The sequence below is a fragment of the Moschus berezovskii genome, chromosome 18 (assembly GCF_049115385.1).
Source record: "Moschus berezovskii isolate FMDL1 chromosome 18, NW_MosBer_1.0, whole genome shotgun sequence".
Classification (NCBI taxonomy): Eukaryota; Metazoa; Chordata; class Mammalia; order Artiodactyla; family Moschidae; genus Moschus; species Moschus berezovskii.
The window spans coordinates 74,215,430-74,236,716 of record NC_142477.1 but is presented as its reverse complement, the minus strand read 5'-3'; the positions used below and the strand labels follow the sequence as shown (position 1 = coordinate 74,236,716).

The following is a 21,287-nucleotide window of genomic DNA, read 5'->3' as shown; positions in this document are numbered from 1 at the left end:
GGCTGTGCAGGGTCTCAATTATAGGAACTCTTAGTTGGGGCATGAGGGATCTAGTTCCCCAACCAGTGACTGAACTCTGGTCCCCTGCATTGGGAGTGCAGCATCCCAGCCACTGGACCACCAGGGAAGTCCCCAGATCCAGGCTCTTAACCTAGTTCTGCCACTTAAATAAATGTGTAACCTTAGGCAAGTCAATTAAATTTCATAACTTCATATACAAAGAAGCCAAACTAGGTAATTTCTCCATAAAGAATTCAATGAGATAACCAAGTACCTAGAGCCCGATACTTAAAAACAAGGTGGGTGTTTCATGACGCCTATCATATATCTACAGTCCTATATGATGCTTAAATGGTGATCATACTACCATATATGGTATATGATGCATAGACACATGGTCTGAACTCTTGATGATATGATCTAACAATCAACTGGTTGATCTGAATAACTGGACCAACTGAAATATTGATTTAGTTCAACTTAGTTCAGAGGCATTCAGATATTCTAGTCCAACTGTTCTAAAAAAAATGGTGAGGGTTAGTCACAGTTTTTAAAAGTATGTATGTATGTGTGTATATGTAAGTGTGTGTATGTGTGCGTATATTTGGCTAACATCAGAATTTCATCACACACACATACACACCTGGACTTTGTGGTTCAGGCTGAATTTCTGTCCATAGGTCTGCTTACTACAATGAACTCCAAGACAGCAGGGACTAAATCTGCATTGCTCATCTTTATATACCCAGCACCAATATAGGCCCTGGCACATACCAACTGCTCAGTAAATATTCATAGAATTGAATTTTCAGAAAAGCCACACAGCAACCTCACTAGCTTTAAGATTCAGGAGGGCTCAGCTTGGTAAGGGGAATGTAATTTCCTCCCTCCAGAGATATTTGGCAGGTTTTTCTTTTTTATTTTCAAATAATGACTAAATAAGCCACACACCGGATATCTCAGTAGCAAAGTTTTCACAAACAAAACTAAAATGGAAAACTCTAGAAATAGTAGCATTCCAGTGTAGAGCAAAGAAAATCAATTTTGGAATCACGCAAATCTTGGATTTAAATGCTAGCTCTACCACTTCACAGATTAACTTGAGTCCAATCATACATATCACCTCTGAGACCCAGTTCCTACATCAGAAAAAATGGGAATAATACCTACCTCATAGGGTTGTCACAAAGCTAATATATATGAAGCCCTGAGGACAACTGGTGGTGAGTGGGGTCTTTTTTTTTTTTCCAACAGTTTTATTGAGGTAAATGAATGGTTTTTATTTTTTTAAGTCTTTACTATTCCTTTTCCTCTCTCACAGGCAGCAGAAACTAGAGGAATACATTATGCCTAAAGGCAACTACAGTACTAACTTTACTCCTGCTTTTCAAATGGTACGATAAATCAGCCAATAGAGAGGCTAGTTGGCTCAAGATGCAACTGTTCCTTGGTGTGTGTGGTCATTTTAAGGGGGCCCTTTCATGCAATTCCAGAGCTCTAGCACAGTCAACCAGGCTCTTCGGGTAGCCTGTTCCTGCTTTTCTAGGGCCTTTTAAAAATGGGCTTGCTGCGAATATGAATGCAGAAGTCATCTTTGTGACAAAAATAAGATGTAGCTTATAAGCAAAAGGCATTCTTTGAAAAAGCCCCTATTCAAATTAAATCACTAACTTTTAGTACTTGTTTTGGATACTGGAGGTAGACAATTAAAATAATATATAAAACCAAAGAACAGACAGAAAGGAAGTCTTCCAAGTTGATCTATATATGTTTATGTTCCTTTCACAAATGGAAGAAAATAGAATGATTTGCTAACTCCAATCAGCTAAGTACATATTTCACTTTACTGTGCTGCATATTCTTCCATAAACTAAAGAAAATAAAAATCTAAATAAACAAAATTCCCCAATACACCTCTGAAGACACTATTTGTTCCATTAACATTTCAGTGAATATCACTCAATATTTCCCCTTATTTTAGTCTATTCAAGGCAACGTTTATATTTTTTTCTCTTAAATGATTTTCACTGGGAGAGATGCGTCAAAGAATTAACTTATCTGGGTTTCCATTTTCAAGGTAGAAACCCTATTTGCTCCCTCCCACTCACCTCAACTCCAGAGAATTCACAATACTGCTACTAAAATATACTGAATAATGCCTTCCATTGGTCAATTACTTTTAACTGAATGCAATAAAAATAATCTGCACTTCCAGATGTCATTAACAACTACAATTCTTTGCCTGCTTAAATTTATGGATAAAAACTGGATCAATCCACTAAAAAGCAACTGTAACATTCAAGTAAGCATTTTCAGAAAAACAGAAGACAAAGACGTACACACTATTACTATAATGCAAATATCTGTTATTTAGCACCAAGGAGAGCACATGCAATAATCTCAGTCTGCTATTTCAAAAACATTTTTGTTAAAGTTGTATCACATGTAGAGAAGTTGCTTTTCCAAGAGTAAATATGCATTACACTGGAACATTACTGAAACGCCCAATCCCTGGACCCTAAGAGTCCTAACTCAACTTTTCATATAGACTCTAAGACAACTGGATCTTATATTGACTTCACTCTCAAGTTAACTGTTTTCTAAAGAAAGCAATCTGAATCAATAACCACAACAGTGCAGCTCAGAATGTTCACAATCCCAATATGAAGGAAATTTTCCCCCTTTCTGGCTCCCCAACTCCATTTAAAGACTGTAAACATGAATAGAAACATTACCTCAAAAACAGCAACGTAAACCCCTTATCATCAGTAAGATCCCTCTAAATCATTTCCTGATTCTACAGTGTTTTCCTAAAACAGGGCAGTCTCAACAAGATGCCAGGAATTCAATACTGCTTTTTAAAGATATATCAAACTGTCTGGAATATACAGTGATGAAAACTGAATACTACTGAAACCATACTAAACTAAACAAATGCTTTCTCCAAACAGAGCTTCCCCTTCCCCAATAAAGTCACAATGTTTTCTGCCTCGACTCTCTTAGAATCCATCCCAACATGTGAGGTCAGCCCAGCTGCATTCCTGCTAATAGCTTTTATCGGAGCAATCCCTCCCACACCCCCAAAGAGTTTTACTTTTATCTGTGGAATTCTCTGCCAGCCTCGGCCTGGAAAACTGGGTGGACCCTAAGGACAGGTGTCAGATCTGGTCTTTGGGAGGTGGCCCAAACTGACAGTCATTGCCAGCATAAAGCTGTGATCTATAAAAACTTGAATTTGAGGCTTTATACTGTTAGTGATCCCCTCTCCACTCCTTTATGGAAGGAGGGAGAGAAAGCAAGCCAAAAGGATGAGTTTCAAAATAGAAAAATCACCACTTTAATTATGAAACCCTCCCAACTCAAGAAAGAACTGTTAAAAGTAGCCAAATGGAAAATGTCAAGGTTTGGGGGTTACATGCACAACTATTAAACATGAGAATCACAGATTCAAGGTGGGGGTTGGGAGGATAAAAAGCAGGAGCAGAAAAAGAGGAGCAGAATAGGGCCCAGCCAAAGACCCATTTGCTCAGAAGGGCCCCTCTTGGTATCAACTCCTCCATGTAGGGCACCCAGGCTGGAGGAAAGCAGAGGGTTACACAGAACATTTAGCAGACTTAACATTGGATTAAACACACTACTGCAAGTTTCAACAAATGTTCATGGTATACGTAAAAAACACATTTACAACAAGAAAGAAGAGAGGCACCTGGAGACATCTGACACTGGGCATGCTCTGCAGGCAACTCAGTGCGCACATGCTCTCTACCAGGTTGGCGCAGCCTAGCCACAAAGACCTTGGCACAGAACACTGCAGGATGACAAAAAGGAAGGAAGAGAAGAAGCAGTTAGAGGCCGCAACAAATCACTCCTTCACACAGGCAACTTGAATGTTAGTCAGGTAGGGGGTGCACCCATGGCAGCTTGGAGGTCAGGGGTGGTAGTCCAGCAAAACTTATGGAAACCTGGGAGAGGGCCCACTTTCTGTCCTATGGAAAGGAGGTTTCTGCTGCCAACCACTAACTCCTCAGGGTACAGTGAGCAGAATCAAGAGGGAGAGAAAGAATGTTTCAGTGGAAACCCGTTAAAGGGAACTGTAAATTATGAGGGCAAAACAAGATTAGCGGTGAGACTGTGACTCTAACATCATGTGCTTAGTAGCTCTGTTGTGTCCAACTCTTTGCAACCCCATGGACTGTAGCCCACCAGGCTCCTTTGTCCATGGAATTCTCCAGGCAAGAATACTGGAGTGGGTTGCCATGCCCTTCTCCAGGGGATCTTCCCAACCCAGGGATTGAACCCACGTCTCCAGCATTGCAGGCAGATTCTTTACCATCTGAGCACCAGGGAAGTCCCAATGGTTTTTGGTCTATGTCATACAATTACAATTGCCATCATTACATTACCTACTATGGGGCCAGGCACTTTAAATGTGTTCTCTAATTACAACACCATAGTGTCAAGAAACTGAGGTTCAAAGGTAAACCATTTGCACCAAGACAAACAGCAAAGGAGGGGAAAGTCAGAATTTCAAACTTTGGTTGCCGCTATTAAAACCCACATTCATTCCACAAGACTATGATGCCTCTATTATAAAAGCTTTGATCACCTGAAACTTGATCATCTGGGCAGTTTCTGCACTTCCCTAGATAAAATCACAGGGCACCTAGAGACACAAGGCAAAAAGAGCAAGAAAGATGAGCGACAGATTGATAGATAAAGGAGACAAAAGAGCTGATAAAAACACATCTGATTTTGAGTGTCACCCAAATCTCTGCCTTCACAAAGGAAAAAAGAAAACTTTAGAATAATCATGACTTTCATTTTGGACTTTGCTTACGATGTTCATTTAACACAAATAAGAATTAAAAGCTTATTTCATTTACCCATTCCCATTATTCTTTAAGAGCTTGCTAGTTTTAAGGGAATTAAGTAAAAAAGTAAAATATAAACAAATACAGTATAGCTAGTATTTTTAAACCATTAGATTATTTGTGGTATTCAATAAGTACTTTTTCAAACCTAAGGTCAATTAATTTACTCTGGCAAAATGAATAATCAAAAAACAAAACAAAACAGAAGTCGGGTGTTTGGGTTCAACCAAAATAACTCCAGAAGTCTCAGACCCAACCTCATAAACTTGTTTATTCTAGCTATAATTAGGATGGTTAAATATACCCACTTTCCAGGGACAGTCCAAGTTTACACTGGTCTCAGCATAACTTTCACTCTCAAAAGCACTCTGGTTTGGGAGGTAAATTCCATGGTTACCCCAACTGCAATATGAACAAAGCCCACTATGCTTGGACTCAGGTTAGCCTGGGTTCCTTCCTACGCATCATCTGCACTTTCCAGTTAAATCCCACCAATAATGTAATGGAGTATTGACATTATTTGGAAAAGGCATTTAAAGAATAAGAAACCAGTGGACTCAAATGGAATAAAAAACTGAGCAGGTTTTTGGTAATGAAGAAAATACCATGTATTTCCAATAGTATGCTTCCATTTCAAAGCTTCCCATAGCCAATATGGTAGAATTATATCGCTGACACTCCAGGCTACATATGTCAGCACCCCAACACTTTGAAAGAGTGCCACGAAAGATGTTGAACGAATATTTGGATAATATAATGACAATAGCTGCCATTTATCAAGCTCGTGTTATATGCCAGCTGACATAGTAAACCCTCACAAAAACCCTTGTAAGACAACTATGATTCCATTTTACAGATGAGGAAACCAAAGATCAGGAAAGCAGAGCTTGATTTGTTTGAACAGCAACTTATTGAAGGTGCAAGATAACAAGGGTTAATTGATGATAGAACTAGGACAAGAAGTTAATCCTGTCTGACTCTAAGCAAACATGTTTTCCTACCACTACAACAAATACTGTATCCAGTGATACCAAGCAAAACATTTAGAGCACAGAAAATGCCCAAACACATCACATATGTATATATATGTAGATTACATAGATTATTTAATTTAAATGCCCAACATCCTCACAGTTCAATTTAAATTCCATTTTGGAATCTCTATAGTTACCCAAATCACAGAATCACTTATACCTGAGAACAGACTTCAAGGATTACACCTGTATTCAGCAACTAATACCAAATAACAGCAAAACTCATCTGCAAATCAATTTTCATTGATTCAGTAAAAATAGGTTCCCGCTGCAGAGTTTAGTATGTATTTACCTCAAAGGGTAAAAAGCATGAAGGCATAAGGTAATGTATTCTGATTAGGTTCTGCTAATAACCTGAGATCCAAAACTTTAAAAAAAAGAGAGAGAGAGACCAATTTTCACATTCACTAAATCAAAGAATCATGGATTGTGAGAACTGGACCGATTAGTTCAAACTCCACCCCCCACCGACTTCAGAAGTGAAGAAACTAAAAAAAGCCCAAAGAAGAAAAGTAGTGAGCAGTTTCCTAATCATCTAATGATCTAATTAATACTTATAAAAATAAGGAAAACAACATAAAATAAACCTGAGAATTTCAAATATTAAATATTTTCAAAATATTAAAATATTAAATATTTATTACAGGTATTTTTTAAAGCTTGACACTGAACTTGAATATTCAGAAAAAGACTTTTAAAGACAGTCCCGTTTCTAAGAACTTATCTTTATAACACCCATGGAAGATATTCTGTGGTAAAGAAAGTAATGCCAGTATTTATAACAAATATTAGAACTGCTCTACTTTCACAGTCAATTACCCTGTAGCTAAATAACCAAGCACAGCGCTGAAAAATAGTTTTTACTCAACAGAAAATGCCACTCTAGGAAATACATCCATCTTTTTATAAAGATGCCTATGCCTGCTAGTCTAAATAAGGCTACTCTGAAGACTCTTGAGAGTCCCTTGGACTGCAAGGAGATCCAACCAGTCCATTCTAAAGGAGATTAATCCTGGGTGTTCACTGGAAGGACTGATGCTAAAGCTGAAACTCCAATATTTTGGCCACCTCATGCGACGAGTTGACTCACTAGAAAAGACTCTGATGCTGGGAGGGTTTGGGGGGGGGTGGCAGGAGGAGACAGGGATGACAGAGAATGAGATGGCTGGATGGCATCACCAACTCGATGGACATGAGTTTGAGTGAACTCCGGGAGTTGGTGATAGACAGGGAGGCCTGGCGTGCTGTGATTCATGGGGTCACAAAGAGTCGGACACGACTGAGCGACTGAACTAAACTGAACTTAGGGCTAACAGTCCAAGAGGAACATTGATCTATTTGTAAAGCATGGCTAAACATAAAAGTTCCATATTTATCAATCTAAGAGCATTAAAATGCAGCTTTGACCACAAGTAATTGATTCTTTAAGCTGCTGATTTTAAATTTAGGGACCTGGTTGAAAACCCATGTTGATTACTGTACAGTGCGAAGATCTCTTCCTTTGAGCTCCACAGAGGCACAACGCACACCATTCTCTCTCTCTCTCTCCCTTTTAAAAAAGCTAACAGTGGTCTATCTTTAAACTTTTGGAACACTACCTCATTGTTAAAATATGTCTGAAGAACTTATCCTGGTACCATGGGTATTTATCAATTTTAAGAAACACTTATTGACCTACTTATTAAGCTAACAACAATACAAACTAAGCCTCTTTCCTCTTGAGATTTCAGCCTGGAGCTCAAGAGAAGCACAGTGGGATCACAATGAAGATGCTTAAGGGGTACAAAACCCCTAAGAAATGTTTGTTTTAATGTTCACATTTAGCAACCAACACTCTAATTTAGGGTTGTCCACAAAGAACAGGAACTAATTCACATGGGGTTCTAACAGTAAGAGCAAATAACCAATTAGATTTATACTTATAAGTTGTACAGCCAAAGAAAAGAACATTAATCAAGGAAACTGATACTGCTTATTAATTTTGTCATACACACTGCATAATCAAAAAACAAAATTAGGGCCACCATGCTGAGAGACACTGTAATTCTGGAAGGACAAAAAGAATAATAGCTTTTGGCATTATTTTTCAAAAGCAAAGTTATTAACAGAGGTAGGAGAGAAATGTCCTAGGCTCTCTTCCTATTGCCATAGGAACCACAAATCAAAAGGGAAAAGTGGTTGCAGGCACCTTGCCTCTGATTGGACGGCTTTTAGAAGAACTCACAAAAGCTAACTTTGGTCTGCGTCTAGATGGAATAGTTTTTGAATATCTTGCCCTGATTCCTTCTCAAAGAGGCAATTCTTTTACAAGCTACTCAAAGGGGTATTTTATGTTAATTGTCTCTCTGATGTCACTCTGATTTAGGTTTTCCATAAATCTCTCCAATTGTTTTCTTTAAACTACTTTCCACAGAACCAGTACCCACCTCTTCTATCTCCTTTCATCACACTTGAGATAACCAAGTTGAAGCGCTTAAATTCTACTCTATTCAACAAAAAACTTATCTGAATTTTTATCTGCAGACAGAAACACAATTAACACCTTCTCTCTCCTCTGGGAACTCATAGGAGGGAACTTTGAAATATTTCATGTAAATACAACACACACACACACACACACACAGTCTTAACACACCCAAAGGAGGAAGATGCCTGAACTAACTATAAAGGATGAGTAGGAGGCTGCCAAGGGGAAAAAAAGAGAGAAAAAGGTATTCCAGGCAGAATGAATAGCATAAGCAAAGCCGAATAGCTAAGAAATGACAGTCCTATATAAGGAACTGCAATTAATCTAGCACGCCTAAAGTTTCTAAGTGTGAGCTGAAGAAAGCTTAGAGAGACAGAGAGGGGCCAAATCACAGAGGTCTCCCCATACCTTTCTATCAAACTTGAGACTTCATCCTGTGGGACAACAGCTCTCACACTGTGTGCCACAGCTCACCAGTTAACAGCCAATCCTCCCAGGTCCATTTTTTTTTTTTAATCAACAGTGACTCAGTGATAAAGAATCCGCCTGACAATGAAGGAGATGAAGGATACAAGAGTTCTATCTCTGGGTGGGGAAGATCCCCTAGAGAAGAGACTGGTAACCCACCCACTCCAGTATTCTTACCTGGAAAATCCCATGGACAGAGGAGCCCAGAGGGATACAGTCCATAGGGTCACAAAGAGGTGGACATGACTGAGTACGCACAAGATTTTATTTTCCTGCAACTCAGTATACATACTGCTTCAACAATATGTGTCAGAGGAATAGAAGCAGGTCATGCAACACACTGGCAAAGGTAGGGTGAGGTTCTTAGGCTAAAAGGTACGAGATAAAGTATACTCTCAAGTCAACACCAAGCCAATTCAAGCAAGCATCAAAGAAAGATGCTGTTTTCCAGATCACGTAGGGAACGTTTTCCATATACAAGACAAGAGAGCAAAGAAGTTTGCTCAACAGTAACCCAAAGGTAAATATAGGAAACCCAAAGATAAAGATACACCCACTTGAATACAGAGTTCCAAAGAATAGCAAGGAGAGATAAGAAAGCCTTTCCTTTCTCAGTGATCAATGCAAAGAAATAGAGGAAAATAATAGAATGGGAAAGACTAGAGATCTCGTCAAGAAAATCAGAGATATCAAGGGAACATTTCATGCAAAGATGGGAACAATAAAGGACAGAAATGGTATGGACCTAACAAAAGCAGAAGATATTAAGAAGAGGTGGCAAGAATACATAGAAGAACTATACAAAAAGATCTTCATGACCAAGATAATCACAATGGTATGATCACTCACCTAGAGCCAGACATCCTGGAATACGAATTCAACTGGGCCTTAGGAAGCATCACTATGAACAACGTTAGTGGAGGTGATGGAATTCCAGTTGAGCTAGTTCAAATGCTAAAAGATGATGCTGTGAAAGTGCTGCACTCAATGTGTCGGCAATTTGGAAAACTCAGCAGTGGCCACAGAACTGGAAAAGGTCAGTTTTCATTCCAATCCCAAAGAAAGGCAATGTCAAAGAATGTTCAAACTATCACACAATTGCACTCATCTCACACGCTAGCAAAGTAATACTCAAAATTCTCCAAGCCAGGCTTCAACAGTACATGAATCGTGAGCTTCCAGATGTTCAAGCTGGATTTAGAAAAGGCAGAGGAACCAGAGATCAAATTGCCAACATCCGTTGGATCATCGATAAAGCAAAAGAGTTCCAGAAAAACAACTGCTTTACTGACTACACCAAAGTCTTTGACTGTGTGGATCATAACAAACTATGCAAAATTCTGAAAGAGACTGGAATACCAGATCACCTGACTGCCTCCAGAGAAACCTGTATGCAGGTCAGGAAGCAACAGTTAGAACTGGACCTGGATTGTAAAAACAGACTGATTGTAAATCGGGAAAGGAGTATGCCAAGGCTGTGTATTGTCACCTAGCTTATTTAACTTCTATGCAGAGTACATCATGCAAAATGCCGGGCTGGATGAAGCACAAGCTGGAATCAAGAATGCCAGGAGAAATATCAATAACCTCAGATATGCAGATGACACCACCCTTACGGCAGAAAGAGAAGAAAAACTAAAGAGCCTCTTGATGAAAGTGAAACAGGAGAGTGAAAAAGTTGGCTTAAAACTCAACATTCAGAAAACTAAGAGTTGCAAATAGATGGGGAAACGATGGAAACAATGACAGACTTTATTTTCTTGGGCTCCAAAATCACTGCAGATGGTGACTGCAGCCGTGATATTAAAAGACACTTGCTCCTTGGAAGAAAAGCTATGACCAACTATTAAAAAAGAGGAGACATTACTTTGCAAAGATCTGTCTAGTCAAAGCTGTGGTTTTTCCAGCAGTCATGTATGGATGTGAGAGTTGGACTATAAAGAAAGCTGAGCACTGAAGAATTGATGCTTTTGAACTGTGGTGTTGGAGAACACTCTTGAGTCTCTTGGACGGCAAGATCCAACCAGTCAATCCTAAAGGAAATGAGCCTTGAATATTCACTGGAAGGACTGATGCTGAAGGTGAAACTCCAATACTTTGGCCACTTGATGCGAAGAACTGACTCACTGGAAAAGACCCTGATTCTGGGAAAGACTGAAATCAGGTGGAGAAGGGGACAACAGAGGATGAGATGCTTGGAGGGCATCACTGACTGGATGGACATGACTCTGAGTAAGCTCTGGGAGTGGTGATAGACAGGGAAGCCTGGCGTGCTGCAGTCCATGGGGTTGCAAAGAGTCAGAGATGACTGAGGGACTGGACTGAACTGAATGATAAAGATAGGAAGTAAATAGCATAAAAGCCATATATGTTTTTATAAATATTATGAAATAACAGTGCTTACAATCATGTAATTCCTTCAAATGAGACATCAAAAACTTTTAAATTTCAAACCACTGATAGAGACAATGATAAGACAACTAATAAACTTTTACTCAGAAAAATGACCATTAGTAGCTGGAGTGAAGCGTGCTGAAGAGAAGTGAAAAAGATAAGTCTATTAGAGAGCCTAAGGACAGTCTCTTATTTTTATATTACAACTAATGCAAATTTTTTTCAGCTAAGCAACAAAGAGTAGACTTAAGGCCCAATACTTACCTTCAGAAATATTTGCCTAAAGTCAATTTTTTTCCAGGAAAACTCCCACCATACCCTACCAACTGAATATAAAACAGAGTTATGAAAATACAGTAGAATACAGGAGTGGGGGCAAAGATCTATCTCACAGTAATCACTTGGTGATAACACACTCTCCACTGAGAATCTCTATCCAGAAGTGGGAATTTGCCCTGAAGAATGATACAGCACGTTGGCTCAAACAGATTATATAACTCTGGCTCTCTAAACCTGGATGTGAAAGCTATAGAGAGTCCATTCAGTTTCTGCTGGAGGCAGTCCTCATCTCAAAGCAAATAAAACAAGAATTAAAGTTAATCCAAATTAGGAACTATCCTATTGTCTGAATTCTCAGACTGTTGCTTTTCAAGAAGCTATAATAGTTGTAATGAAAATAAGGCCACAGAGCTTTTAAGAGTCTACAACATAGGCTTCTGCTCTTATAACATTTGATGGCAATCTATAAGAAATAGCAAACTCTCACCAAGTAATTATACTGTTTTTAAAACCAAGAATCATAATAATCAGGTCAGAGGATAAATGTTAATTCACAGTTTAAAGGTATTTTCCAAAGCATATTAAAGAACTGAACAGTTATAATTTTTCTTTTATAATTTCTATTCATCCATATCTTCCAGTGAACACCTAGTTCACTAGTTTTTCTCTGATGAAAACACCTCGTATTCATAATATTGAGGTCCAAGCCTCAATATGTGAAAGGTTTTCTTCTCCTTACAGTGGAATTTTATTATAACAGAATTTGACAGTAACCATGTGACATATAACCAAGAATGTTAATGCTTTAATTCTTAGCAACTGTACTGTAGAACCACATATTTATAGATAATACAGCATATGGTATTTTCAGGCTGGGATATATGTTAAAGGAAGAAAAGGGCATGGGGAGAAGGGGGCAGTGAAATGAGAAAAGAAAAAGGGATAAGATTGTGGAAAACTGAAATTTACTTTCTGCCAAGTTTTAGAGATTCAAACCCAGCTAACTTGTCGTGGATTTCAAACTTTCCTTAAATTCTACAATTAAAAAAAACCACTTTTAATGTCCAGACAATTCTCATCAGTCCATGTGGTCACAGTTGGCCACAACTGAGTAACACTGTGTGCGCGCGTACACAAACACACACACACAATTATGTAAAGTAAGATGCTATTTAGTCGCTAAGTTGTGTCTGACTCTTTGCAACCCCATGGACAGGCTCCTCTGTCCATGGGATTTCCCAGGCAACAATACTAGAGTGGGTTGCCATTTCCTCCTTCAGGGAATCTTCCTAACCCAGTGATCGAACCCTCATTTCCTGCATTAGCAGGCGAATTCTTTATCTGAGTCACCAGGGAAGCCCCTAAAGTTAAGATACCAGAACCTAAAACTAAAATGAATCATCACAGTTTTCTTTGGTAGGGAGATGAAGGGTAAATTTTCTTTTATAGTTTCTATTCATGCATATTTTCTAACTTTTTCTCCAATGAACACCTAGTACTTATAATATTTTAAAACTACACTGTATAATTTTAAGTAATGCTTTATTTTTGTTTAATTATATAATGAATAATGTAAATTATTATAAGTTACAAATAGTAACTTGACAATTTAAATAAAAACAAATTCTCTTCCCAAGAATTAATTCAGTCTGTCTCAAATACCTGTGGTTTAAAATGTGTCAAAATGCTGAGTGCAAGAAAAAACATTTTACCTAGTGACTCTCAGAAACAGCAGTGAGCAACAAAATGATAACAGCTTATTCCCAAGTAATTTCAAAGAAAAAAAAAATCACTGTTGTCCACTTCACAACTACCATCCATAATTCAAAACTGTCACCAGGTTTTTTCAGAGCTCTTACAGAAGCTGGAGAGAGGAAGGATTAGATGTATGGGGGGCGGAGCAGAATCTCTATTCTAAGCAGCATGGCAAGAACAGGATGTAACAAAATAATCTATTTCCGACATAGCCATGGGTCCTCAGTTGTACTAGGACCAGTCGAGGTTCAGTTGCCAAGAAAGAACAGATTCCCCTAGCAAGTTGCAGGTCAGATCAGTTTGAACCCAGTCCCAATGGGGTTCATCCAAGATCCACAAACTCTGAGACAGGCGAGAAGCAAATGACAGTTAAATTAAGTATATCTGAGCCTTTGTCAGTTAGCATCTTTGGTCCAATTAAGAACATTTTTCAGGACTAGGGGAGACGACTAAACTATAAATTTAACATTTCCAATTTAAAAATGTTAAATGTAAATGAAATTTACAAAAAAGGAATAATTTGGGAAGGAGATGCAAATTTGTATTTTCAGGGTAACCTACCATGTGCAGACAGGTATAGTTACCTTGATCTCATTAACTGCCACACCACCTCTGGCCAGACTGGTATTTTAGTTTTAAAGAGGAAGAAACTAAGGATCAGAGACATCAAACCACATGCCAGAGGTCAAAAGTAGCAGACGTGCAATTCTATCTGACTCCAAAATCCCCACTTCCTTTGCTGGACATTAAACTCCCTAAAGCAGCAATTTCCTCTGATTTATTTTCAAATTTTATCTACTTGTTACTCATTTGTACTGCTTGCTGCTGCTTCTGCTGCTAAGTCACTTCAGTCGTGTCCGACTCTGTGCGACCCCATAGACGGAAGCCCACCAGGCTCCCCCGTCCCTGGGATTCTCCAGGCAAGAACACTGGAGTGGGTTGCCATTTCCTTCTCCAATGTGTGAAAGTGAAAAGTGAAAGTGAAGTCGCTCAGTCGTGTCCGACCCTTAGCGACCCCACGGACTGCAGCCTACCAGGCTCCTCCATCCATGGGATTTTCTAGGCAAGAGTACTGGAGTGGCTTGCCATTGCCTTCTCCATTTGTACTGCTTCAGTTCAGTTCAGTTCAGTCGCTCAGTCGTGTCCGACTCTCCGCGACCCCATGAATCACAGCACGCCAGGCCTCCCTGTCCATCACCAACTCCCGGAGTTCACTTACAGGAGTGTAATTTATATAACTCCCCGGGTGCAACTTATCAATACACATTTAAGACCTGTAAAATATGCACATCATTGATTCAGCAATTTCATATGTGGGGAGTTACACTACAGGAAAAACTAAAGATACGCCCAAAAATACAGGTAAGGAGATGTTCACCACATCACTGTCATAAGAGCAAAGGAAAGAATGCCTAACAATAGACAATAGACTGGTTATATAAATTACACATCATCCAGAAGACAGAATATGATGTATCCACCAAATAAAAATCATTTTTATAGGAATATATTTATTGACCTAGAAGTAAGTTATATAGGAAAAGAAAGCTATAAAACATTGAAAAAAGCTTAAGAAATCTTAAGTGAATAAAGGCTACAAAACAGGACTTTCATTATATTATGATCTTATTTTATTTGATAAAATATAACACATATAAAACATAGAATTAAATACAGGAGATTATTTTACTCTTCTTGTCTGCCACAGTTTTTCAGATGTAGCCAATACACAACTGACAATCCAGTACTTAAGCTGCTCACACCTTTCTCCTCCACCGTTCTCTCTTCTCATGCCTTTCTTCTCCAGAATAACTACACTGTTAACTTAGGGTTCTGGGCCTAGCAACTTTTTCCTTGGGTCAAGCCCATTCTCCAATGAAGCTGAAGAACAGGTGGGGTTAAGCTAGCTATCAGAGTTTGGTTACACTCTGAGGTAACAAAGACACAACCCTAATCTCTGAGGCTACCTAGCCAGAGAAAACTCTTTAGTAAGAGTGCTCTGTTTTACAAGGCTGCTGCTTCTAAAGATCTGATAACCCAAACTTTATGACACCTGAGAGGACTTCCAGGTAAGATAACTAAAAGCTCACCTTGTTTTGTAGTCATCATCTGAGAACCAAGAGGCACCTGACTTTATTACAGGCACCAGGGCACCAGCCTCCCCTTCCTCACCATTCCAGACCCAGAAGCTGGTGTTGCCCCTTCCGTGTTCTTCATTAACTCTCAGAAGTCAAAAGGCTTTAATCAGAGAATTTATGGAAGTACCCAGGCAACAAGATCTGACTGCCCTATAATACTAGTACTGAGCCAAAACCCTTACCCTACTTTCACGTAAGAGACAGTACAAAGTTTACTGTGTTTTAAAAAGAATATTAGAGGGAATTCCCTGGCAGTCCAGTGGTTAGGACTCCAAGATTCCACTGCAGGGGGCACAGGTTCAATCTCTGGTTTAGGAACTAATATCCCAAAAGCCACATGGCACAGCCAAAAAACCAAACAAATCAAAAAAGAAAGTGGAAAATTTTCCCCCCTGATATAATGAACAATCTCATTCTTTGTAGGAAGAAATATCACTTTCAGAAAGATGACTTAAAGAATGTTATTGCACCTACTTGCAAAGGGTCTGACTTCATTATAGGCAGATCACATGTTAATCCTATTTTAACTTTTTCACTTTAAACTGATTATTCATTCAAAAAGTTTACTGAACATGCCAATATACTATATGTTTCAACAGACAACACAAGAATTCTTAAAACCAAATATTCTGGTATCAAAAGTATTTCTGGAAATAAAGTGTTATCATTTCCTAGTTCACTAAAGGGAGAAAGATGCCTAAATTTCTAAAGTATCAAATATTTTAAAGAAATACAGTTTCACTGCTTTCAAGAGTATAATAGTATTTTAAAAATCACTTTCAAAGACTTTCAAAGCTTCCACTATCTAAACTGCTTCCCATCTCATTACACCTACTGAATGAAAGTTGGTCCTGCTAAGAAACCTTTTGGAATCAAACATTACGCCATAAACAAGCCCTCTAATACTTTCTAAACACTGCTCGTTTCTCAAATACATACTTATTTTTAGAGACCTAACCATCCTCTATCCCAAAAAAATACATATTCCAAGTTGGTAGAGTCTCATGTTTAAAATTTTATACACACACACACACACACACAGACTCATTTAGAAAACAACTGTAACCAAAATTTTGCTTCAGAACAAAATGAACAGCATGAAAGTGAGCTGTCCAAGCTAATATATATAAAAGGATTTCTAAATCTTTAATTAAATGCATAGTGAACTCTGCACTTACTCTACTTTCTCATATAGTCCCCACTGTTCCCATACCCTAAGCTGACCTTGGTTTCAAATAAGAATGAAGTTCTGTGCCTCACAATCCACTGGGCTCTAAGAACAAATGAATCTGTCTTTCAGCCAGGGGCTAGGACTGCCTTAGTAAAGATTCCTGCTGCTTGCTGCAGAGCAGGGATGTCTTTGATTCCCTTCACGTTGTCTATTTCCTGCAGGCAACTTGGTAAGGGGAGTTCTTACCGCTTGAAGTCAGAGATTTCATTAAACTCTGGAGGTGAAAGGGACCTTATAGAGATCATTTTGTCCATCTTCTTAAACTGTTATTCTAGCCCAGGTCCTCTAAATGTCTCATGAGATACTTTTGGTACTTGGTCCCTTGAAAGCACCCAGTCTCAAAAGTAGGTAACTGCTGTAAAACACATGATACAGTAAGATTAACGTGTACCTTACAGACTCTTTTTGCAGGAAGACATATGAACACAGGTAGACGACAATACTCTGGAAGTTCTCACATAAAGGAAGTAATGATTTAAAGGCCTAATATCAATTTAAGAAATACTGGACTTCTTTGTCAAAAACCATGTTCAGTGCCACTGCTTTAACTTTACGGATGACTCAGCCATATGCAGTTGGTCAAGATGTTCCATGAGGAACAGAACACAGATGTCACCATAATAATAAATTTTTCATTAACTGAAAAAATACAGAATTGAGAGGAGGACAGGACAAATCTCATACGGGCATTTCTTGCAGTATTTAAAACAAACAAATAACCCATGATCCACATTTCTTTTAATCGATGAATTAAGTCTAAAGAAAAACAATGAAAGAGCCACTAAGATTGGTGATATCACTTATACTTTGAAAATAATCAAATTCAAAAACCAAAAAGTGGTCTAAAAACCACAGGAAAATGCTTAAAGTAATATATTTTCCTGTAGAAATTGTACTTATTTCCAAATAAACTAGGTGTTATATTTCTAAAACAATTTATTAAAGTAATACAAGCAGTTGGTAAGATGATTTACCAATTTACAATGTAATGCTTTCCGGTACTCACAGCACCTGTACAGAGCAGGAACTCAATAACTATTTGTTAAATTATCAAATAATTAATATGTGAAGTCCTGAAAGTTTACACACAGGGCAAAAATATGATTCAGAGGCTAGAGAAGAATGTAATGTTGTAATTTTACACTTCTTTTTTGGCCACATCACCTAATCACAGTAACCGATTCAGGAATAAGCACATATTCTAAATTGAATCCAGGACTTCTATGGAAGCCACAAGAACTCTTCTTTCCCCACTGAGTCTGAACTTAAGAAGAAAGCTGGCGCTGCCCTCAGCCTAACACAAAGGAGATTACAGAGCTGGTTCTAGGAGGGACCACATTCTCTCCAGGGAAGAAACCTGAATCCACATCCACCTCTGGATTTTTCAAATTTTAAATTATTTGCTTTGGGTTAACTCAGCCTTGAGTTTTCTACCACTTTCAACTAGAAAAAAGTCATAACAAACCTTAAATATTTAGTTAAATAAAACAGCAAAAACCAAAAAGGTATTTGACATGGCCAAGATTTTAAGAGATAAGGTATACCCTGCCAATGAAACATTCTTAAAATTTATATTTATTTTCCTAGGAAGTCATCTTATTCTACTAAAAGTATTCAAAATGAAACGTTCCAAGAATATCTCATTCCTGCTATATAATACAGATACTAGAGAAGAAAAATATGTTACAGGATAAACTGAACACTAAGAACAATGCAGAAAGAAAGCACAAGAGAATAAAATGTGTCCTGATTTTCCAAGGAGCTCTGAAATCCAATACTGAGAAACTCAACCCTCCTCTTTATAGGCACTTCTTTCCAAATAAGCAGTGTGGTTGGCAGTATCAAATACCAACACCAATTAAATAAACGGGCTTCCCTGGTGGCAATGCAGGAGAACTGGGTTCAATCCCTGGGTTGGAAGGATCTCCTGGAGAAGAGAATGGCTACCCACTGCAGCATTCTTGCCTAGAGAATTCCATATACAGAAGAGCCTGCCAGGCTACAATCCACGGGGTCACAAAGAGTCAGACATGACTCAGTGACTAACACTTTCACCTATTTCTTCCCTTGTAAAAATATATCATAATTTAGAGAGTCAACACGATTGAGCCACTGAACAACAGGATGAGTTCTGATTGTTGTTTTACTTTAATTGATAGAGAAGTGAAGTGAAGTGAAGTCGCTCAGTCGTGTCCGACTCTTTGCGACCCCATGGACTGCAGACTACCAGGCTTCTCTGTCCATGGGATTTTCCAGGCAAGGATACTGGAGTGGGTTGCCAGTTCCTTCTCCAGGGGATCTTCCTGACCTAGGGATTGAAACTGGGTCTCCCACATTGTGGACAGACTCTTTACCCTCTGAGCCACCAGGGAAGCCCTAATTGAAAGAGAAGCATACTAAAAATCTACACATCTCTGGATGTGATTACCAATTTACAAGAAATTTAAGTAAGAACAAAATTATGTAGACCTAATAAGAACATAATTAGCAAAATCCAAATTCAAGGAAGTTATACAGAACAAATGACCAGTCCAGTTTCTTCAATAAATATGTGGCAAGAAAAAAGATGGGAGAGGCAATTTTTATAGATTAAAAAAGATTTGAGAGACTATTAACTATAAACAATGAGTGAACCACGTCTGTCTCCAGAATTGAAAAAACAAACTACTAAAAAAATGTATGAGAAAAGCAAGACAAATTTCAACAGAGGACAATAGGATATGCCTGACCAGTACTGAAAAAACCGTCAAGATCACCAAAACCAAAGTCTGAGAAAATGACATAGCCAAGAGGAGCCTAAGAACACATGACAATTGAATGTAAGGTAAGCTCCTGAGTGAAATTCTGGAGCAGAAGAAGGAAATGAAATAAAAACTAAGGACAGCTGAATACGCTATGGACTATCATTAATAATAATGCATCAGGATCAGCTCACGACCACACTAGGGCAAGATGCTAATAATGGGGAAAAAAAGAGTATATGAGAATTCTGTACTACCTGCTCAATAGTTCTACAAATCTAAAGCTTCTAAAAAATAAAGACAATTAATTTAAAAATTGAGACAAGCAAATTATTTGATATTAAAGAATTATTAAAGTATAATAAGGGAATTGTGTGCTCTGTATGTGCATGTTTTTATCAGTCTTTTGTTTTTAAATCTGTATAGCAGAAAGTGAAGAGGAACTAAAAAGCCTCTTGATGAAATTGAAAGAGGAGAGTGAAAAGGTTGGCTTGAAGCTCAACATTCAGAAAACGAAGATCATGGCATCTGGTCCCATCACTTCATGGGAAATAGATGGAAAAACAGTGGAAAACACTGTCAGATTTTATTTTGGGGGGCTCCAAAATCACTGCGGATGCTGACTGCAGCCATGAAATTAAAAGACGCTTACTCCTTGGAAGGAAAGTTATGACCAATCTAGATAGTATATTAAAAAGCAGGCTTGGACCTTTGCTTTTTGGACCTTGTTGGACCTTTGCCAACAAAGGTCCATCTAGTCAAGGCTATGGTTTTTCCAGTGGTCATGTATGGATGAGAGTTGGACTGTGAAGAAAGCTGATGGCCGAAGAATTGATGCTTTTGAACTGTATTGGAGAAGAATCTTGAGAGTCCCTTGGACTCTCCAACCAGTCCATTCTAAAGGAGATCAATCCTGGGTGTTCATTGGAAAGACTGATGCTAAAGCTGAAACTCCAATACTTTGGCCACCTCATGCGACAAGTTGACTCACTGGAAAAGACCCTGATGCTGGGAGGGATTGGGGGTGGGAGGAGAAGGGGACGACAGAGAATGAGATGGCTGGATGGCATCACCGACTCGATGGACATGAGTTTGAGTGAACTCCGGGAGTTGGTGATGGACAGGGAGGCCTGGCATGCTGTGATTCACGGGGTCGCAAAGAGTCGGACACGACTGAGAGACTGAACTGATCTTTAAAACAGATACATACTGAACTATTCATGGATAGATGAATGAATAAAGTTACAAGGGTATTTTACAGCAATGTTTCCCAAGGTTTAGTATTGAAGGTGATTTCTGGTGACATGTAAAGGTGTTTTAATAATGACATATTTAATTTAAATACATATTGTAAAAATATACAACTAGCACATCAAACCCATGATTTCATAGATTTTAACTGCTTAGGTTTTCCTTAGGGGAAAAAAAAAGTAAATGTAAGGCTAAGAAAAAAAACCCTAGACAGAGGAAGGTTAAGATCCCAGGTTCACAGAATAGGACAATAAGTAAGCCACCTGTTGCAAGCTGTGCAGCACCTGCACATCCAAAGCAGACCCCAAACAAATGTCAACTATGTACTACTGATCAAAAGCCAATCTAGAACTCCCACTGCAAGACTGGAATTGGGGAGAGTGAGTTAAGTGCAGAACGGGGGAGGGAAGGAAGCATGAGGGCTTGCAAAGGCGGTCTGGGCAAGGCAGAAAGGGCTTCCCCTTCCCTTCTCAGTCTCCCCAGCTGCCACCTACAACCGTTGCCTCAGAGTTTCTGGAGCTCTTCAGAGTTCCAAGCTGCCACCTAACACTCCTAAACTAAGGTGATGATACCTAGAGGTGCAGAATCTAAGAAAGAGCCCAAGGCTTTGCACAGACAGGAAGGGAGAGAAGGGAGGGAGAGAGGAAAGAAGGTCTGA

The 21,287-nt window shown here is 38.7% G+C and overlaps 1 protein-coding gene across 8 annotated transcripts in view; it reads right to left on the bottom strand.

Moving 5' to 3' along the window:
- FBXW11 (F-box and WD repeat domain containing 11) overlaps positions 1-21,287 on the bottom strand; it is a 131,532-nt gene that overhangs the window by 85,246 nt on the left and 24,999 nt on the right. For 3 of the 8 annotated variants that reach the window (XM_055421814.2, XM_055421817.2, XM_088827769.1), the window contains exon 2: positions 3,707-3,808. The exons of 4 other annotated variants lie outside the window; for them this stretch is intronic. In XM_055421814.2, the coding sequence (XP_055277789.1) occupies positions 3,707-3,808 (102 nt within the window). Of the gene's footprint in view, positions 1-3,706; positions 3,809-4,606; positions 4,664-21,287 lie in introns of all 8 variants that reach the window. One more of the 8 variants, XM_055421821.2, reaches the window with a different exon arrangement.